Raw genomic sequence first — 20026 nt, 5'->3', positions numbered from 1 at the left:
CTGGTTTCCTCCTTAACCACTACGTCAATCCTTGATTAAGACTGCTGATAAAGTTTCTAAATCCATAATGCAAGGAAGGTTGGGCTTATCTCACACTTACTTTAAGATCTCACCCACGGCTCCAAACAGGTTTCGCTATAAGTGTTTCTTTATTGTCAGTTTATTGATAGTATTACATATTTTAATGATAATAATTTAAGAATTTATGTCTGGCCATTTTAAAAGCTGTCTCGTTGCTTTAGAAACAAAAATATTTGACTGCAAATCTTAAAATCCTAAGGCACATAGAAGTATGAAATTTTCTTTTTGAATTAGTTCTGTTACAGCAGGCTAATTATTATCTTTGACGTACGTAGATTGACATATACGAAATTGAGATTCTATGTTACAAACGTCATCCGGTGCTTACTTGTGGATATCACACATTATGTAGATTACATTATGTCAATTGATTTGATGTTTATTATAGACTTATCTATCTTATACGCCCGTATCATCGTTACGTAAACGTTACGTTACGTAGTAAAATCTGTTTTTTAGTCCGTGTATTATTCCGGGAAAAAAGGAACCTAAGTTCTGCTCAAAGGTGCACTTTATCTTTATACCAAATTTCATTCAGCGGTTTAGCCGTGAAAAGGTAACAGACAGACAGACTTACATTCGCATTTATATTATTAGTATAAATAGTATAGATTAATAATAAAGACCAAAGTGAATAGGCTTGCTGGTCTGATTTGGTTATAAGATATTAACTCCCGTGTCTATGAGTAAGACGGACTTCAAGTTGATAATAATGATCGTTATGTTGTCAAACTCACGTTAAAGCAGCGCGATTGGTCTGAGCTCCAGATCATTATTTCTTATAGGAACAGTTTCGTAGTCCATTGTGATAAAGTTATACATCAATAAATATTGAAGATGATGAATAATTTTGATAGAGATCGCCTAGGGATTAAGACAATAATTAAGTGTCTACAATCTTTCTACTTCAAAAAATTTTGCTCAAAAGTACTGTTACGGCTATATTTAAGAAAGCAGCTACAGTATAATGAAAATCTTATTAACTGACGCTCTTTTTCAAAAAAGGAAATAACTATAATTTTATAAAACAACGTGAATACAATGAAAGTCTTATTAGAAGTATAAATTAACGTCCTCAGTCTTAACATTAGCAAGTGTAGAGTGTACACTGTAATAATAAGACGGTTAACAAGCAAAAATTTATTGCACTCGTAAAATATCAAAGTGCCCACTCGTGCGTTGAACAATGTCTTTATAATTAAAGATCGTCACAGTGTTTATTGATCCATCGATGTTGTGACGACGAGCAAATTTATTCACATTTAGTATGTGTAATAATTTATCAGTAAATTATATAGAACCTGTTGTGATGCGTGTCATACACAATTTTCCAATACCATCCTATATTCCTTTAGATTCTTAGGTAAGTTTTACGGATGTTGCATTTACATAATGTCTACAAGGAATTTCACATTAGTATACAATTTTAAAATTAAAAGTTAGTATTTATGTGTAGGTAACTAGTGAAAGCTAGTGACTTCAACCGCGTTAATTAATTGTCATTGTTTATCATTTCTTCGATAGAAAATATGCAGGAACCTATGTTAGGTTAGGTTAGGTTAGGTAAGTAACAAATGAAAACACTAACTTTACCTTTTTACAGGAGTGATGGTAGCGTTTCATTAGTAAGTACGGCTACCTGTTTCAATAAAATTATTTAATCTAGCCATCTATTAAACATTTAATAGCTCTATTTTGCCGTATTAAGGCTTCACACAACGGGGTAGGCCTCTCTACGACACTTTGCATCGCAGAAAAGCTATAACAATTTTTGCACTTTTTGTGGCAAGGATCATCAGACACCACAGGTGGGCCGCATCGAACGGCAGCGATTCATTCAGGGCGAAGAATATTATTATCAGAGGGTGTTTTGCCACTTGTGACAATATACTTAAAAATTTATCTGGTATGTAGAAGTGATGATAGTGTAGAAAATAGTAGTCTAAGACAGATATTACGTCGCTCGATTTCGTGTTGGCTCGTGCCGACGCTAGGTGGTGCGACTTGTTTCCGCAAAAAATAGGGAGTTAGAGAGGGGTAGCAATCGAGCGGGAACAACTGGCGATATACGGTGCTCGCCGTACGGTCGGCTTCAGTATTCTCGTGTAATTCTTTATGGGTATATGGGGTAGCCGGGGAGAATAGCTTGAGCAGTGAATGGTGAGTGTTGGCTTATCGGAGGGATCCCTTAAACCTGCATTTAGAGTCACTAGCCTCTGGGACTACTTAAGGTATTATCTGCCATTCAAGGTTTTATTTTGGTTACAGTTTGATTTGTTAATCAAGTTGTCTTGATAAATATTTTAACATGACCTTTGTTCGACATTGGTTTTCTTATTTTTGTAATCCACTTCTGAATCTGATAGAAGCTGTTTATTAACATAAACTTTTCAATCAAACAATCTGATCCATTTTAATGAAATATTTTTTTTTTCTCACCACATGCAGTGTGATGTTAAATTGATTTCAAATTTAAATTTCGTTTATTTTGTGAGAAAAATAATGTTTATTTTGATTAATCAATACCTACATTTGTTGTTATTTTTTACTAAAATGTGTTTCTAGTTACAAGTAGGTACTTACTCGTGTTGGTACTTATGAATAACAAATATTATAATGGCGAGCTAAGAAACGACGAGTTAATAGGTATAAAATTATTATGTACTTACTAAGTAGGATTCACGGGTGTCCGTTTATGGTTACAAACGCACTGTCTAAAGCCTTTAAGACAACAGCATAAAGAAAATGAAGACAAATCCGCAATCATGTTTGTTTTGTTAAGTGTTTACGCACGGCGTAGTAAAGCTTACGGATTAACTCAACAGAAACAGGCTATAGCTTAGCGCTCACACGAAAGCCTCCAGTTACGATCCGTTCGGCGAGCCGCGCGCGCGCAGCCTATAAGCTTACAAGCCTACAGCTCTATGAAAGCGCATCGATCGAAACATCGATTAAACATCGAAATTATTCGGACATTTCCCTAAATAATGACTTATTCCTTCAAAGTGAAAAATAGAAAATCCAAAGAACAAAAATGATAACGCATATCACCCGGATTTTTATCGTCGGAGCTTGTGTTTTAATATGTTTCACATCTGCCGAGTTCTCTATGAAAGGAAATGTGAAAAAAAGGAACACGATTATCAGAGTCGACAACAATTTGCCATCAACGTGTTACAATAGTACTGCAATTAAAAATGTTAACTCTCTGAAGCGTGTCGTGCTTGCATCGAATTTTATTTTCACCGGGAAAATATCGAGCGTGCAAAGTAGAAAGCGGGGTGTGGAAAAATTCCAAAGAAGCATTTTCAAAGTGTACGTTAGGAGAGTTCTAAAGGGTGATACCAGTGCTTTGAGTGATTTGTTGAAATTCGAGTCGAGGTCCAACTCGTCTAGCCGAATTTCGTTGTTAGCTGAAGGTGGGCAATGGAACAATGAATGTTCAGCAGTCAAAGGCCGGCCGGCTATATTGTTCAGTGAAAGCTTGTCGTCACCTTTGAAATTGTTGATTGATCCCGTACCTTTAAGTGTTGATCGCGTGCGGAGAGTGAAAACTTTAATAAAAGGTAAAGTTAACAAAAACTTGTTATACAGCCTTCAAGAGTTTCAAGTTTCAGATTTAGTGTAGTTTTAAATTGTTTTATTTCAAACTGCTTTAGTAGTACTATCTATATCTATACTAATAATTAAAGACGTATGTTTCTGGTATTGTAGGAGTAATCCCTGGATCTAACGAACCGATTTTGAAAATTCTTTTACCACTAGAAAGTCACGTTATTTATGAATGTCATACGCTATTCTTCTATTAAATAAAGATATTTAATTATTCACAGTTCGGTTATTAATATTTTACTTATTATAAAACATTTTCGCTTTAAAACATGTAAAATTACCATAATTTTACATATAAAATGAAAAATTTTAAATTACACAATATTTTAGAATTTAAACTATCGCGAATTTCAGTTCATGTTAATAAAATATAAAACACGGTTAAAACTCACGTGATACAACGTCGGAGAATGCCCGACTAGTTTCGAAACCATACGGGGCCCTTAGTCATGAGCTGGTTCTTGCCACGCTTCACTTCAAGGTGGTAACACAGCCACGGCTGAAATCTCCCACCAGCCAGACCTTGACCAATTAAGAAAACCTCAATCTGCCCAGCCGGGGATCGAACCTAGGACCGTCGTATAAATCCGCCGCGCATACCATTGCGCCACGGAGGCCGTCAAAAGTAAAAGTTATAGTAAAAGTAAAAGTTATCCAATTTTTTAAGACCGGCCGGTCTCCCAGACATATGCGTCACCGTTGGCGGGTTAAGAATAGTCAATATTTCATTCACAGAAATCTCTCCGAATATTTTTCATTAAACAGCGCCAACAATTCTTTTCAGATACTCGTAGGTTGTATTTATCATGATGTTTCAAAGTGAAACGTTCACCCGTTCACCCTTGTTTGCATGACGCTCCAAATACGGATCTTATTTGTCTACATACAAAACAGAACAAAAATGCTTTGATTGGAATGAAAACATTTACCCGTTGTGTTTGTTTTCACTTTTAGCTCTTAATTGCCTCAAGTGTACACTGTTACGAGTATATGGCTTATTCCCTATTTGAACATAGAAAACAGAACCCTTATTTGGAATTGTTGGGTGTTAAAGTACTTCGATCTTTTCTATTTTCTCGTTATTCAATTAGGTAACCTATTGGCTATGTCTTAATAGAGATTGCAAGTTTTTCTATTATATTTTTTGTATAACAAATCAATAGTTTTTAAAAGCCCGCTCTCATCAAGTACAAGCTATCTATGCATCACGTTTTGTGCATCCAATTTGAGATATCTACATAGTTATCAGCATCTTAACAGAATACTAGATTTTAAATTAGGTAGGTGTTAGATATTTTTCTATAACTGAAGTGCAGTAAAGGTTGATAGACCTGTGGATATGCCCTCTGCCTCGGAGGGTGTGGGTTCGAATCTAGTCAGGGGCATGCACCTAAAACTTTACAGTTGTGTGCATTAAAAAAAATTAAATATAACGTGTCTTAAACGGTGAAGAAAAAACATTGTGAGGAAACCTGCATAACAGATACTTTTCTTAATTGTCTGCGTGTGTGAAGTCTGCCAATCCGCATTGGACCAGCGTGGTGGACTATTAGCCTAACCCCTTACATTCTGACAGGAATCTCGAGCTCAGCAGTGAGCCGATTATGGGTTGATAATGATGAAAGGTTGTTAAAGGTTGATAATATAATCTAAGAAAAGTTATGTTTAACGGCTTCCTGATTTCATTATACCTATAACTCTGTCAAGGAATAGTCCTTGACAGAGTTTACCTAAAACATAAAAAAACAAATAATAAATACTGTCTAACACAGAAAACGTATTTGTATATAAACGATTTTAAACTCAAAAACATTTAGGAATACGAGTTTTTCAAAACGCACAACAATTATCGCCCCGTACTAGAGCGGCGTTTTATCTAAAAGATGATTATCGGGTGTGAATTGTTAGGCCCAAACGTGGACTGCAGTTGTAAAGCCATTAAGCATGAAACCGATTCTTTTATGGATAAGGCAATCATTGACCGGTTTTGTCAGATTTTTTAATTGTAGTGTCGTGTCTTTATTACGAGTAGCTTCATGAGATCAAGGTGGTTTTTGCTTTTAGTTTGTTTTTACATGTTAGGTACCATAAACTAACCAGCGATAGCCCAAGACTCGCCCGCTTCTGTTTTACACAAATCCTGCGACAACTATAGATTTTTCCAAAATTAAATAGGTGCTAGTTAATCTTATGTATAACTTACGTATCTCTAACGTCTCTATTCTAAATTTCAGCTAAACCAGTTCAGAAGTAGCGGAACCTACACACAAACTTACGCTTATATTTTTTGTGTTATATTAGTTAATACTTTTATAATACTAAAACTGCAATAAATTTTGTTGTTTGTTAAATCTGTTATTAATTTGTCTAGAAACGTGTCCCAATACAGAAACGTGTCCTAAGACATCAAGTAAAATTGTCTTAAAATATAATTTTCACTAACAATATAGAAGATACCACAATAAATTATGATTATCCTTCATCAATATGACGACTAAATTACGAATAATAAATGCCCTTTTCGAGCCAAAACTATTCGTAGAAGCGAGTCGTGGGCGTAGCTGCATCGTGAGAAAACAAATCCAAAATTGAATGCAGACACCTTTTTATAAATTACCAAAACTGACAGAGATGGCTTATTAAAGAGTTCTTACTTCGCCTGTGTAAACAACATTATATTATACATTTAAATATTTACATGTAAATTATTTGTACTGGCTATGTCACCAATAGCGCCCTTATCGTTAATGTTCCAACCGATATTAAATAACACAAGATATCGTGTCGATTATTTGATAAAGAAACAATTCGGAAGATTTATTATAATGAAGACAAGGGCGGCACAGATAAAAACAAACGGTCGTCCTCCGAAACAAGGGTTTCATCCTTCGCAATGTGCCACAGCGCTGCGGGGTCGCCGAGTTCGTCGGGACCACCGGCGACGTCGCAGGACTCCGCGCGACAAATTTATTGACACTCTTTCAATTAAAGCCATTGTTGCCCCGGAACAGTCGCAGCGGTCACAACGGAATAAAAACCCGATAACTCGCAGCATGAATCTATAATGCGTCTGTAGATATCGTTCCGCCGTACGCAGTAAAAGGAGATTTATTAAAACTATTTGGAAACTGATTCGATCGAAAGCGAACGATTTGACATTTAGATAAGAAGTAAAATTTATTTTTCCCTCGGTTGCGTCGCTTCGGCCGAGTGACAATGGAATAAAAAGGTTGTAAAATGCGCCGGTTGCGGCAGGTCGCCCACGTATCAGGCTCTGGTTTGAGTGGTACGAGTACTAGACGAGTCGCGAGCTGGTGGCCTCAGACGAATTATATACAGACGTTACACATCTATCAAAATATAAGATCAACGATATAACGCATTTATGAAAACTGTTTCTAAAGAATCGATCTTACATTATTGCAATCGTTTTCGTCGTGTAATTGGTTTATCGTCGTGTAATTTATTTGGTTTTGGGCACTTTAATTAAATGGACACAACTTCTAGTTTACTAAAAGATGATTACGTTTCATTTGTTAGCATTTCTAATTTAATTATATAAAATTTGGAATAAAAAAAATATCTAAAAAGAATCGATTCTTCAGCAAGAAAAACTTTAAAACATCGATCAAAAAGCCGAATATGTGTAACGAGTTTAAGCGACGTGTTTGAAAATTTCACGTGTATGTATTGCGAATAAATTTATAAATGTAGTGTAAGGACACAAAATATATTAATTGGTGTTATATTTTCGATGTGTGAGTTTACCCCCCGTCAACGATGTTTTTGGTGAATTTGGGTGCGATGCATCTCCATAGTGAATTACTCTATGCTGGTGGCAGATAAAATGCGACGACTGCGTTGTTACGAGCCGCCGATACTCGCAAGCACGTGTAAATTCCCGTGTGAGAACACCGTAGATAAGCCGCCGCGCGTGGGATGTAGAAAATGCACGCCGCACAGCCTTAGGCGCCGAGCGTCGCGATCACAACGATTTTCGGTAATCGAGACATAGCGGTAAACGTTTGGGACATGCCCAATTTTATTATATAGGTAAATTATTGCACTTACTGTTATAACTGCATAATAAATCTTATCTAAAGAATCTCTCTAAGAGCCGTGATAGCCCAGTGGATATGACCTCTGTCTCCGAGACCTCCAACTTTTCAGTTGTGTGCATTTTAAGAAATTAAATATCACGTGTCTCAATGAAGAAGGAAGGTGAAGGAAAACATCGTCTGCAATAAAAAACATCTGCATACCAGAGAATTATCTTAATTATTTGCGTGTGTGAAGTCTGCCAATCCGCATTGGGCCAATGTGGTGGACTATTGGCCTTACCCCTCTCTTTCTGAGAGGAGACTCGAGATCAGCAGTGAGCCGAATATGGGTTGATGACGACGACGAAAGAATCTCTAAATTATTCGTACTTAATAGAGGTACCTATAGGTATCTACAATTTGTACAACAGATTTTCTCTCTTGATTTCGGTTATCAATTGACAATTGCTATAATTATTTTGATTTCTAATATATCTGCTACATAATATTAAAATGCTTTAAATGTAAACCGATTTGTAAAGGTTTGCTTACTATAAATAATATGATTTTTTACCTTATTTTTATATTTCTATGATTTGTAAAACTAGTCTATCCACGGATAGACAGAAAAATAAAAATATGTGGGTGATTCTTTATTATTTTAGTCGATTTGTATGATATACGGTATTCAAAAATCGTATACCATTAAATTAGCATATAGACCACATGTTATCATAAATGTATCATGTAGATTACCACAATATGACATGATAAATTGATTATAATTTAATAGGCCATATTGTAAATTGATTTTCGGAAATAGCGTTAAATAATTACGTAGTTTTCCTGATATGGAAAACTTTGACTGCTTGAATACATAAAATTTATGAGTAATGAAGTGAATTATTTCCGTTTTATATTTTATGATTAACTTTATATTAAAATGTTCTTTCTGTATATATCTATAGAAGTATTTTCCGAAACGGACAAATATGATTCCATTTATAGTCCAACGTTTAAATTTTAAGGCGTTCATGCCTTAAATACCACTGGACCAACGTATGTTGTTGTTGGTTTAATGGTAAGTTGTGGCTTCTGATCACGAGGTATTGGGTTCGAGTCGACCCAGGGGTCTTGCTACGAAATAGTGAGCTTTCTTTCTTTCTAGAAAGTTTTAGTGCTTCAGAGCGAAGTTAAGAAGTTAATGTTGCTACACTCCCGTGCCTCGAACAGCTGTCGGTTCCTAATCTCACAAATATTCTGATAGTAATCGTTAATTAGTCTAAAATAACATTCTTGTTTGTCGATACTCTCTTGACAGAGTGGTCCTAGTCGTCATTTAGGTGTGGTAACCTTCTCTGCTACTATGCTAGTAGTCCTAGCATATTCGTGGAGCAAGCTACAGAGAGCGGTTTTCACAAAACAACATAATCACCTTAAGTCCGCTAACCCGCATTGGATCAGCGATTGGTTGTAGGTCCAAGCTCTATATAGCCTCTCTATAAGGAGGGGGGAACAGCCCTTGTAGCCAAGTGGCAAGTCGATTCGCAAACGCTTCGAAAAAATAGATAAATGTATGGGAATGACAGATCTTGATCACGTGACCTGTCAATGGCAAATGTCATTCCTATACAATTTTCTAGTTTTCGAAGCGTTTGCAATCGTAGAAAGAGAATCGACGTGCCTCTTGATTACAGGGGCTGGTCATGTATTGCGCTATTAAAATAGGCAGACTATGATGGTAACTAATACCCACATTACTATATTAGCAACTATCGATATACTTCTATTCTCGAGAGTTGAAGAGTACAAATCTATAACTTTGACATAAACTAGTGGAACAAGTACTGGGTATCGAGAATAGTTCTACATTATGTAATAAAGGCTCCTATACAGTAAATGCACGTAGTGTCTTGTTATATTATTTACTGCCTTTCTGCGTCTTTCTTAGCGAAACGTTCTTAGTTTTCCACACTGTAGTTGCTGATAAAAGAAAATTTTCCGTTTATCTTATTTTCTACAGAGCTGATATTACAAGGAAATGCAATAGACATCTTGTCGTATAAATAAATAAATAATAAATATACTTTAACAATACATACATCACTATGTTATGGGTACTAAGAAAACTAATTTTATCAATCATAAATTGTTATACTATATATAAATACATACGAGTAAATACACACAGACACTAGAAAACACGCATACCCACCTATTTTCCAGTTGTGGGAATCGAACCCATGGCCGTAGATGCAGATAGCAGGATCACCACCCACTGCGCTATGCGACCAATGATAATTTTATACTATAGATATAGGTTACGTCCCTACAAAATCACCGCAAAAAGTCATCCAAATTTAGAGACCATTGAGCGCACACATGCACAATTTTGTCTTTAATTCCATTATATATTTAACACACAACTTAATTTTATTTGAACACACAACTTGACATTATAGACGATATTTAGGTATTATTTGTTTAAATAACATTCGTTGTTTAATAAGCGAGTAAATGAAATTAAGTGAATTTTCCACATTTGACCGCCTCAGTTTTGATGCGCTAGTGCCCCATCTATAGTATATAATGTCATTGTATGCGGCCGTCTAAAATACAATTATACTAACAAAGTTTCATTGTCTCTATTAATATTTCAAGTCTGTTGTAAGAATGATAGTTAAATGTTTCGCAAGTAAAATATACGGCGAAAAAACAATCAATTGCAAGCTACAAAATTTCTATGCTTTTATGTAAGGAACATTACTTGGAATTTTATTTTTAGTACTTCAACACTAAAGAATTTGTCGTGAACACTATTCTTTTGAAATCACTCAAAGGACTATTCCAGAAGAATTCCTCATAAACAAGGCAGCATCCCTACACATAATAGTCAATGTAATTCACAGTTCCGACCACTAAATTCCGTGTGTCAAAATAAACTCTTATTGTTTGAACAATTTACATATCCCCCATTGTATTCGGGTGCGTTTCAATAAAATTTAACCGCAGTCATCTCCACGTGTCCTGTGAGCACCCAAGATGTTATTTTATGACGGTCCTCAAGACCAAGTTAAGGTTATAGCCATAATTCAGTTTTATGAAACCCCCGCTTCTAACAAAGTGTGTATCTCTCGAGTTCCCACATATTTTACCGTAAATAAGTAGTTTCGAAATTACATCAAGGGGGACATTAATGTTGGACCTGAAATATAATTTCTAATCGAATACGCTACTGGCTGGTTCGACCTTAATGGGTTGCGCAGTAATATAACTGTAGCTCGGAGTAAAATATACCGCAAATGTACTGTAGGATAATAAGTAGCCTAAGCCTTTTGAACAAAGCATGCTTCAATAACAAAACCGAACGTTTTACCAAGTTTATGAGTTTAGACATATTATCACAAGTCTAAACTAAGAAATAAGTTTTACATAGTAGAGTTTATTTCGTCTCATATCTCCAATAATTAAAATAACTAGCTGAACTGAACTAGCGGACGCCCGCGACTTCGTCCGCGTGGAATTCAGTTTTTGTCAAATCCCGCGGGAACCATGGATTTTTCCGGGATCAAATTAAATGAAAAATCATTTATTTCAAGAAGGCTCAGTTTACAAGCACTTTTGACACGTCAGTTGACTATTTGTAAAGATTCTACCACCGGTTCGGAAGGCAGGTTCTGCTGAGAAGATACCGGCAAGAAACTCAACAGTTGCTTTATTGAAATTAATGGATGAAAAGTAGCCTATGTGTTAATCCAGAGTAAAATCTATTTCCATTCCAAATTTCAGCTAAATCGCTTAGTAGCCGCAGCGTAAAAGAGGAACAAACATACTTACACACTTACACACAAACTTTCGCCTTTATAATATTAATGTGATTAAACGTATAGTGTAGTAACTTTCCATCAGTTTATTGTGCTTTCATGCGTACATGTCAGCAGGGTTATTATGTAACTCGGTGTACCATTCAAGTAACCAGTCACTACGTCGTTTTTCATCGTATTTTCGTTTTTTGCAATTATTTATCATTGTATTTTCAACGAAATTACACAATAACCGTCATTATACATAACATTAGTATAGTAGTGGTAGTAGCAAGTATTAACGATATTTTATCAAAAAACTGGTATATACGTAATTTTGTTAATATATTCATGTTAGATGATTGTTAAAACAAAACATCATTGCCACATATTTTATGCCGCTTAAGTATATTTATTATTATTTATTAAAAAAAAATATAATGAAAAATGGTGTAGTAATTTCATAGAAATAATTTATGTTAGGTGATCACAAAAACGAAAATACGACGAAAATTGATGTAGTGACTCATTGTTTAAATGTTACACTGAGATACATAATAAGGCCGCTGATCTCCTTTTATCGAATTTCGTTACAGAGGAAGATTGAATCTAGAAACGACAATGGTAAACTTTTGTTGCGATAGTAAAACTTGAAGAGGATGAAATATGGGAATTTATTTCTTTTATATGAAGGACCCTAAATTGCTCTTATTACTTTAAATTATAGACTAGAATCATTAGAAAATGCGTATTTTTTGTTATTTTACATAATTGTATCGCCATTATGTACATTGCGAAGTATTAAGTTAAAGTAAACATTACAAATCAGACTTTTTTACATTTTGTTGATAATAATTACGCATAAACAACAATTATTGTTTTTACAGTGAAAATGCTAGGTTGCTTGAAGGCGTAGCGTTTTTAAGAAGCAATTACCGATGTCCGTGGGGATTGTCATTATTGTAATGGTCCATGGAAAAACGTAGTCATCTTCTTCAATTCTTTTGTCTATTGTTCATATAAAATTACCTTAAATCATTGTCATATAGCGATTAAATAGCCTAAAAATGTTGATGTTAATTTCATCAGGGTGGTCTGTCTGGGAAAAGTTTGGACAATAGCGGTTAATACAAGGCTGTATGGTCATAATTATTGGTAGGAGTATGTTATCCAAAGCGGCTCGTTTTTAAATATTTAGATCACTTTCGTGTCGAGAATATAAATATGTCGGAAAGACTGTGTTTTGTGTGGGCACAACAATAATCCAACATTTGGGTAGATTTTTTTTTAAATGAATATTTGCCATATCTTTTTATAATATGACCAATATTCCCATTCCCTCCAACTAGTTGAGAAATACTGTGCTAGGAGTGGGTACGAGAATGGACCAACGGAGCGGGGATCGCCACCTTACGGTGATGAGTCCAACCACTCTTACTGTTGAGCTATTGAGCTGTTGATTCTTGTATTTGTATGTAGTATACCAAAAATATTAATGTAGTTACGCCACTATGTTCTCTATACAACAAAGGTACACACGTAACTAATATTTTAACGATCATTAAGGCGGGCGCAGCATCTTACCAGATCGACACAACGCCAGTTTAAAAAAATACATTACATGTATTGTTAATTTTTCATTGTAATCTATACTAATACTATAAAGCTGAAAAGTTTGTTTGTTTGTTTAAACGCGCTAATGTCAAGAACTACTGGTCCGATTTAAAAAAATCTTTCAGTGTTAGATAGCCCATTTATCGAGGAATGCTATAGGTTATATAATATCTCCGTATTCCTACGGGAACGAAAACCGCGCGGCGTCAGCTAGTTGTCATTATAAACGGGCCAAGCAGGAAACTATGGAAAACCGTAGCTAATACACAGAATTACATGTCGTATAATTTCATTCCTTTCTTTCTGCAAAAGTATTTAATTAATACCTATCAGTTAGATTGATGTTTGTACTTGTTGATCTAAATTTAATTTTATCTGTGTCCATGTTGGGCTATAAACCAATGGTAAATTCCTAACAAAGGTTTACGGTCCAATAACTAAGTTTACGACGCTCGCTGAGGCCACCGAGCACGTGTTAAAAGTGTAGTGTCATCCATCGAGAATGTATGTCATATCTGCCGTCATATTGTACGTTATTATATTAATACTTAAGATTTTGTATCTTAAGGTAAATACGAATACTAGGTATTTTTCATTCTGCTGTCCATCTCTATAGTGTTGTCCATAAATCGTATTTCTAATAGGCACGTAGAGAAGATGAATAAAAATAAATATTAAGGCGAGAGTCAAACTTTATTGGTGTATTTAAATTTTATAAAATTTTACAATAATATTAAAACTACGTGCCTATCTATAACTACATATTATAAAAATTAAAAACGAAATATACTAAATTAAGGCGAGAGTGAATAAAAATTTTGCATGGAGACGGCAAATGCAAACGTTACTGGACGAAATCTTGGACATTCTCAATAAAGGTCAAGGTTGAGCCCAGGTCAAGAGTACACTAAAACCACGATTTTGTAAGAAAGGATTGATGATGAAAGAAGCAAGTAAGATGCACGGATAATATATGTGTTTTGTGTCTACCCTTACGAAAATGAGGTGTGATATGTATGTGTTTTAATGTCACTTACTTAGAGAAAATAAAGTCATTTATGTACGAGGATGTAAATCATGAAGCTGATTCTTGCATCGTGATCGTCTATAGTGTCTAATGTAGGTATGATAATAAAATTTTATTTTTGTTTCAATATGGCTTCGCAGTGTATTTAGCCATTCTTCAAGCAAGAATTATTATTATCAAATAATTTGCCTTTTAAGGCGAAAATGCTCAAATATATTCCAGACGGACGATGGACTGATGGACGGTTGATGTAGTCCACCAAGAAAATCGAATTAATCACTTAAAATACTCTTGTTGTGTACACCTTCGTACACCTCTACATGCGCCTTTACAAAACTCTAATGAATAAAATGCATTCTACTTTAAACAAAAAAAAAACTCTAAAATGCAGCAAAACAATGATAATAAAACGAGAGCTATAATACGATTCCTACAATTTTCCCGCCAAAATATATCATTTTATAAAATATTGTGAGATAGACAAAAACAATTGATTCTGTAGGACCTAGAATAAAAGGAGGTATCATTATAAAATTCATTTTATCAAAAATCTTTAAATCCAAACAGGGCTACGTCCATTTATTTTTAAAGAAAAAAAAACAAAAGAGGATTAAATTGTAAGCAGCTTAAGTTTTTGAGTGAATAGTAAAAGGGTTTCATTTTTTTACCATCATAACAAAAGCGATATTATAAATGTGACCTTTTCTTTTTATTTATTTATCAAGTTAGCATAATATTGCGACTTCAGTTAATGTTAAGTGACGGTGTTATCTATCTATCTAATGGTGGTATAATTGTATCTAATTTGAGTGCGCACTATGATGCTGCTGATAATTCAATCTAGAATTCTTACTAGTTTTTTATATACCTATTGATATTAGAAAGAACTTTAAGAAAAAGAGGGAGTACAATTACCATTACTATATACTTTGTATTTTGACTTTTTAATTTTTTATTATTGGATAATTAAGTCGTAAAACTTTGTACGAGCAATTGACAATGCTGGAGAATTTAGTTGAAAATTAAGTATTCGCTATTACACCAGGTCTCTTTAACCGCTTACTTTCAAACAAAATGGCGGAAAGAAGGGGATGCGGTGATCGTAAAACAGTATAATGGCCCAGGGTGCTCCCGCCATAAAGTGGACCTACATTGAATAGAATAAAATAGAATCGAAACACTGCGTAACAGTTCTGTTTTCTATGACGTATATCATATGACGTCATACTTACATAACTTTTGGAATGAATTTTGTTTTATGCGACAAGTGAATTTAGTGAATTGACAGAAATTATCACGAAACGTAAAAACGTCAAACAAAGTATAATCTATTCAGAGAGTGGAGTAGGTATTAGGAGGATAATTTATAAAATATATACAGTCATAACAAAATTTATTGAATACCTATTTTTGACAGTCTGTTAAGTAATGACGATAATAATGCAAGCGTAAACGAAATATTCAAACAATTCAATATTAAAGTGATAATAATATAATCATGTTCAAATATAAATGAAAGACAAGAAATTGTATTAAAACCACTTAATAACATTATTTATACAGATTAATTAAAAAAGTATTAATACCTAAACTTAAAACTAAATCTCAAAGGCGCTTTGGTCTGAGAATATATTATAGAGAGATATTTTTCGTTAGTACCAAGTGTGAATTAATATAAATTCACACTTGGTAGATATAATTACATTATCATACTTAAAGGAGGATACTTACCAATCCACATTTGGCCATCGTTAAAATTGGCCTAACCTCTCTCATTCTGAGAGGAGACTAGAGCTTACGCTTAGCAGTGAGCCGAATATGGGTTTATAATGATGATGATGATAACTTAAAGGAGACAAGATAATATGAAGCTTAGACCCATCACGCCGTTCTATTGCGGGTTACCGATCTACTTGATCACTTAAAACAGCTTGATCACTCCTTAGGAGTTAATTATATCATATTATTGTCTGTTTGTTTGTTTGTTAATTTGTTTGTTTGTTTAAACGCGTTAATCTCAGGAACTACTGGTACGATTTGAATAATTCTTCACTGTTAGATATTTCATTTATCGAGAAAGGCTATAGGCTATATATTATCCCCGTATTCCTATGGAAACGGAAACCACGCGGGTGAAACCGCGCGGCGTCAGCTAGTTGTTCATAACTTGGTTTCGTATCTTATAAACGCTGTTTTTGATTTACCTGTTTAACCTTTACGATTTAAAATTTATGGGTCGTATATTCTCAGAAATCAGTAATTTTTCGCTTTTATGGAGATTCCGATCGGCTCGAATTCTAAATCGCTTGCAGGTAAGTCGACATTCTTTTCTTTTGTTGGCCGTTGATGCTTGTCTCCGCCTACTCACTTCCGGCCGTATTACAATACCTAACTATTCAACCCGGATTGAATCCTATGGCGTGATCATATTTTATTCCATTTAAATTAACATATGAAAGAAATGGATGTCATCTCCGTTTTATTACTTAATCATTGGTTGACCTCTTCTTATTTATGAGAAAAAATCTTGTTATTAGGTATTAATAAGAACCGAATACGAAACTTTTTTATTTATGTTTGTGTGTTTCTATTGTTAACATAAAATATTCTGTTTTATTCCTGCTGAATCGTGTTAAACAAGTCTTGTGAATGTATTTCGTAAGTGTGATTGTGTGTTTTGTAAGATATATTTCGAAATATTCCTGATTATTGATATAAATTATACGTTTATATATATTATATGATATTACAAAAATCAAAACTCTATGAATACGATACTTTGAAAAGTCAGTTAACTTTAATTCGGTTAAATTTACTGCGGTTTACTTTACTTCGATTAAGGTATCGGACTCAAATTCTTTTAACATTCGTTATGGCAAATTAAAGGGAAAAGGGAATATTGGTCATAATTATAATTTATGGCAAATATTGTTTTTAAAAATTATGATTTCTGTGATGATGACTAGTTTATGACCAGTCATCTTTGTCGATTACTCTACAGGTATATTCCGTGAGTAATCTAACTGATGAAATGTAGCGTAGTTTAAAATGAACCCCAAAGCTACTAAATTGTGTAACTTAAAAAAACATTTTGGTGATTTTCATCTCATCATGGTCACCAGCCTACATCTCACTGCTAGAGTGTCTCAGTTTTTTTTCTTCCTGTATAGAGATCGCATAAACGCCAAACCACCAAGTGATGATTCAATCGGAGTTCGTGACACATCGTGTCTGTTGACATATAACACGAAATTATAACACCAAAAAGTTTTAGAATCTTAAAAAAATAATACGAATTGTTTACACTAATATAGATTAAAAATCTTTTTGGTGTTAACACTTCGCGTTGTGCTTGCTTGCAATTGGACCAATAAAAGAAGAAATAGTTACCTATTACTTATAACACAAAAAAAGCATCATTACAACGCAACTCATCGATATAAATCGTTAGATGGGTCCCTCCATACTAAAGAACGCGCAATTTTATGTCATTACCCAAAGACGTGCACACACATCTTATCTTAGTACGTAACAAGCGCATACTGTGAGTGGACGTGGATTAAAAAAAAATTTACTGTTTTTTTTTTATTTTAAATTTTTTTAATTATGTCTTGTAAAAACACAAGCCACAACATGAATAAAGAGAATTGTGTTACGAGTGATGACGTACTCAATGTGCGAAACCAATGACAATTCCGCGACGCATTGAGGCCTATCTAACGATCTACGATCGATGACACATCTAACAAAATTATTACGAAAAAAATTTACTAAGTAATAAGAAGATTGAACAATTAAAATTTAAACCAGAGATGTAGTGATGAGTTTTAAAATCTAAAAATAACATCGCACCATTAAACTTTTAAGCTCATACTGTATTAAGTTCTGACTCGCCAAGCTCACTTAAAACTTAACGAATATCAAACTTACTCCAGTTCGTATTAAATTTATGTCGGTAGCCACGTCTTTTTTAACTTTAATTTTGAATACAATACAACATAAGTTAAAAGGCTGCACTGATGATAAACTCCTTATAACAATACTGTATTAAGTTTGTTTTTATTCTTTGTTTTTATTATATTTGTGCGGATAATTTATGGCTCCCTTTTGACAGCTGACATTGTGACACGCTTGCGCTTTGTTCATTAATCAAAGAAAGCGACTCACATTGTGTTTTATTTTTTCATTTGGACTTCTTGATGATGACGTTGATTAAGTATATATTATATAGTATGGTAAGTAATTAAGAGTAAATGCGTTACTTTGTTTTAAAAAATAGGTTGATGCAAATAGGTAACGATGGGTAATTAACTAGACATATTTTGTACCCAGGCAAGTTGTAGGCTTCTTTATGAAAGAATTATTTTGTTAATTCGGTGTTTCTTTTAGAAATTGAACTCTCCGATTTATTTATAGATACTATGTGTTTAACTGGTTAGCGTTGCTAAGTAATTAATATATAAATAATTATAATACAGCATGACATCGTAGTTTTTTTAATTCAAAATAGACTTGCGCTTGCCTACAATCATGCTTAGTGGAAAGCAATGATGAGGTCTAGGTTGGAGCGCGCTTGCCTAGAAAATGCCTATTCACTCTTGTCTTTAAGGTGCAAAAGTTAAATAAAAGTAAAAGTATTATAAGGTTAGACTCCTTAAATGGCGTGTAATTCAAAGTACATCAACGCATTATTAAGGATACATATTTGTATTAAAGAGTTTTAAATAAAAATCTCGTCGTTTTATCGTACTATGTACCCGTTTAAATAACATTCATAATGAACAACCACGAAATAAGTTTAAAATCATTAGTTTTAAACTTGAATGTTTTTAAACTAAAAATGGAAAAGTCAGAAGTTTAATGTTGGTTAGTATAGTTTCAAGCGCCATATTGCTTTATGTTCGAATATAAAACAATATCCGTGCAATTTTTATAGCTTACCTATTTAAAATTTTATGTTGAAGTCTACACAGGCGCAGCTGTTGGCACTTTGAAGTATAATAAGAATTAAATTATTTTGTTTTATAGAAAAGTTCGAAGCTATTTTCGAAAATAAGACATCATATTTTAGAGGTGTACTTTACTCTATTAAATACAACATATTTTAGAAAGAAAGAAAGAAAAAAAAAAAAAAAAAGCTTTATTAGTGAATTATGCCACACAACACAATTTGTTCTTGAACAATATCCTGCGATGTGTGGCACAACCCAGTAAACGGATCCAACTCAGCATAATGCTGCATACTCTTTAAATAAAAAGAGCATGCAGCGCTGGTTTTCAGTTGGAACCGTTGACCAGATGCCGCCACAAACACAGCACACAACAACCTTATTAACTAAAATAAACAATAATAATAACTTAAACTTAAAATAGTACATTACAATTAACTAAAATAAAAAGGGAAAAACAATAAAATACCATACTAAAAAATAACAACGTAAGAAGAAAAAATATTAAAAATAAAATTATATCATATATACAAAGGTATTTACAAATTTATGCACTTCTTATACCTACAACCTATAAGAAAGAAAACTCCGCCACATGATGTTGGAATTCAATCTGCTTTTCAAGTAGAAATCTCTTTAGCAGTTTTTTAAATGCGAATTTAGACTTAAGATTTTTTAATGGAGGGGGAATGTTATTCCAACATTTAGTGGCGGAGTAGGTAAATGAACCTCTAAAGGCGGCAGTACGGTGAGGTGGTATCCGTAATTGATTACGGCAGCTTCGACGCTCCGTTCCTCCACCATCACCCGCCCAAGTGAATTTATTTAGAAGGTATAGCGGTTTACCCTGTTTAAAAACACCGAAAAGTAGGCCTGCCAAATGATACTTTCGTCTAGATC

General features: G+C 33.9%; 1 protein-coding gene across 1 annotated transcript in view; it reads left to right on the top strand.

Moving 5' to 3' along the window:
* Positions 1 to 2959: 2959 nt before the first annotated feature.
* Positions 2960 to 20026, top strand: part of LOC112053591 (agrin) — a 168465-nt gene continuing 151398 nt past the window's right edge. Inside the window, exon 1 of the mRNA XM_052889047.1 lies at positions 2960 to 3647. Coding sequence (XP_052745007.1) covers positions 3116 to 3647 — 532 coding nt within the window. The 5' untranslated portion in view covers positions 2960 to 3115. The remainder of the gene's footprint in view (positions 3648 to 20026) is intronic.

The sequence above is a fragment of the Bicyclus anynana genome, chromosome 1 (assembly GCF_947172395.1).
Source record: "Bicyclus anynana chromosome 1, ilBicAnyn1.1, whole genome shotgun sequence".
In the NCBI taxonomy this organism is placed as follows: Eukaryota; Metazoa; Arthropoda; class Insecta; order Lepidoptera; family Nymphalidae; genus Bicyclus; species Bicyclus anynana.
Note: the sequence above shows the minus strand (reverse complement) of the source record. Positions and strands in the feature narration are given on the sequence as shown.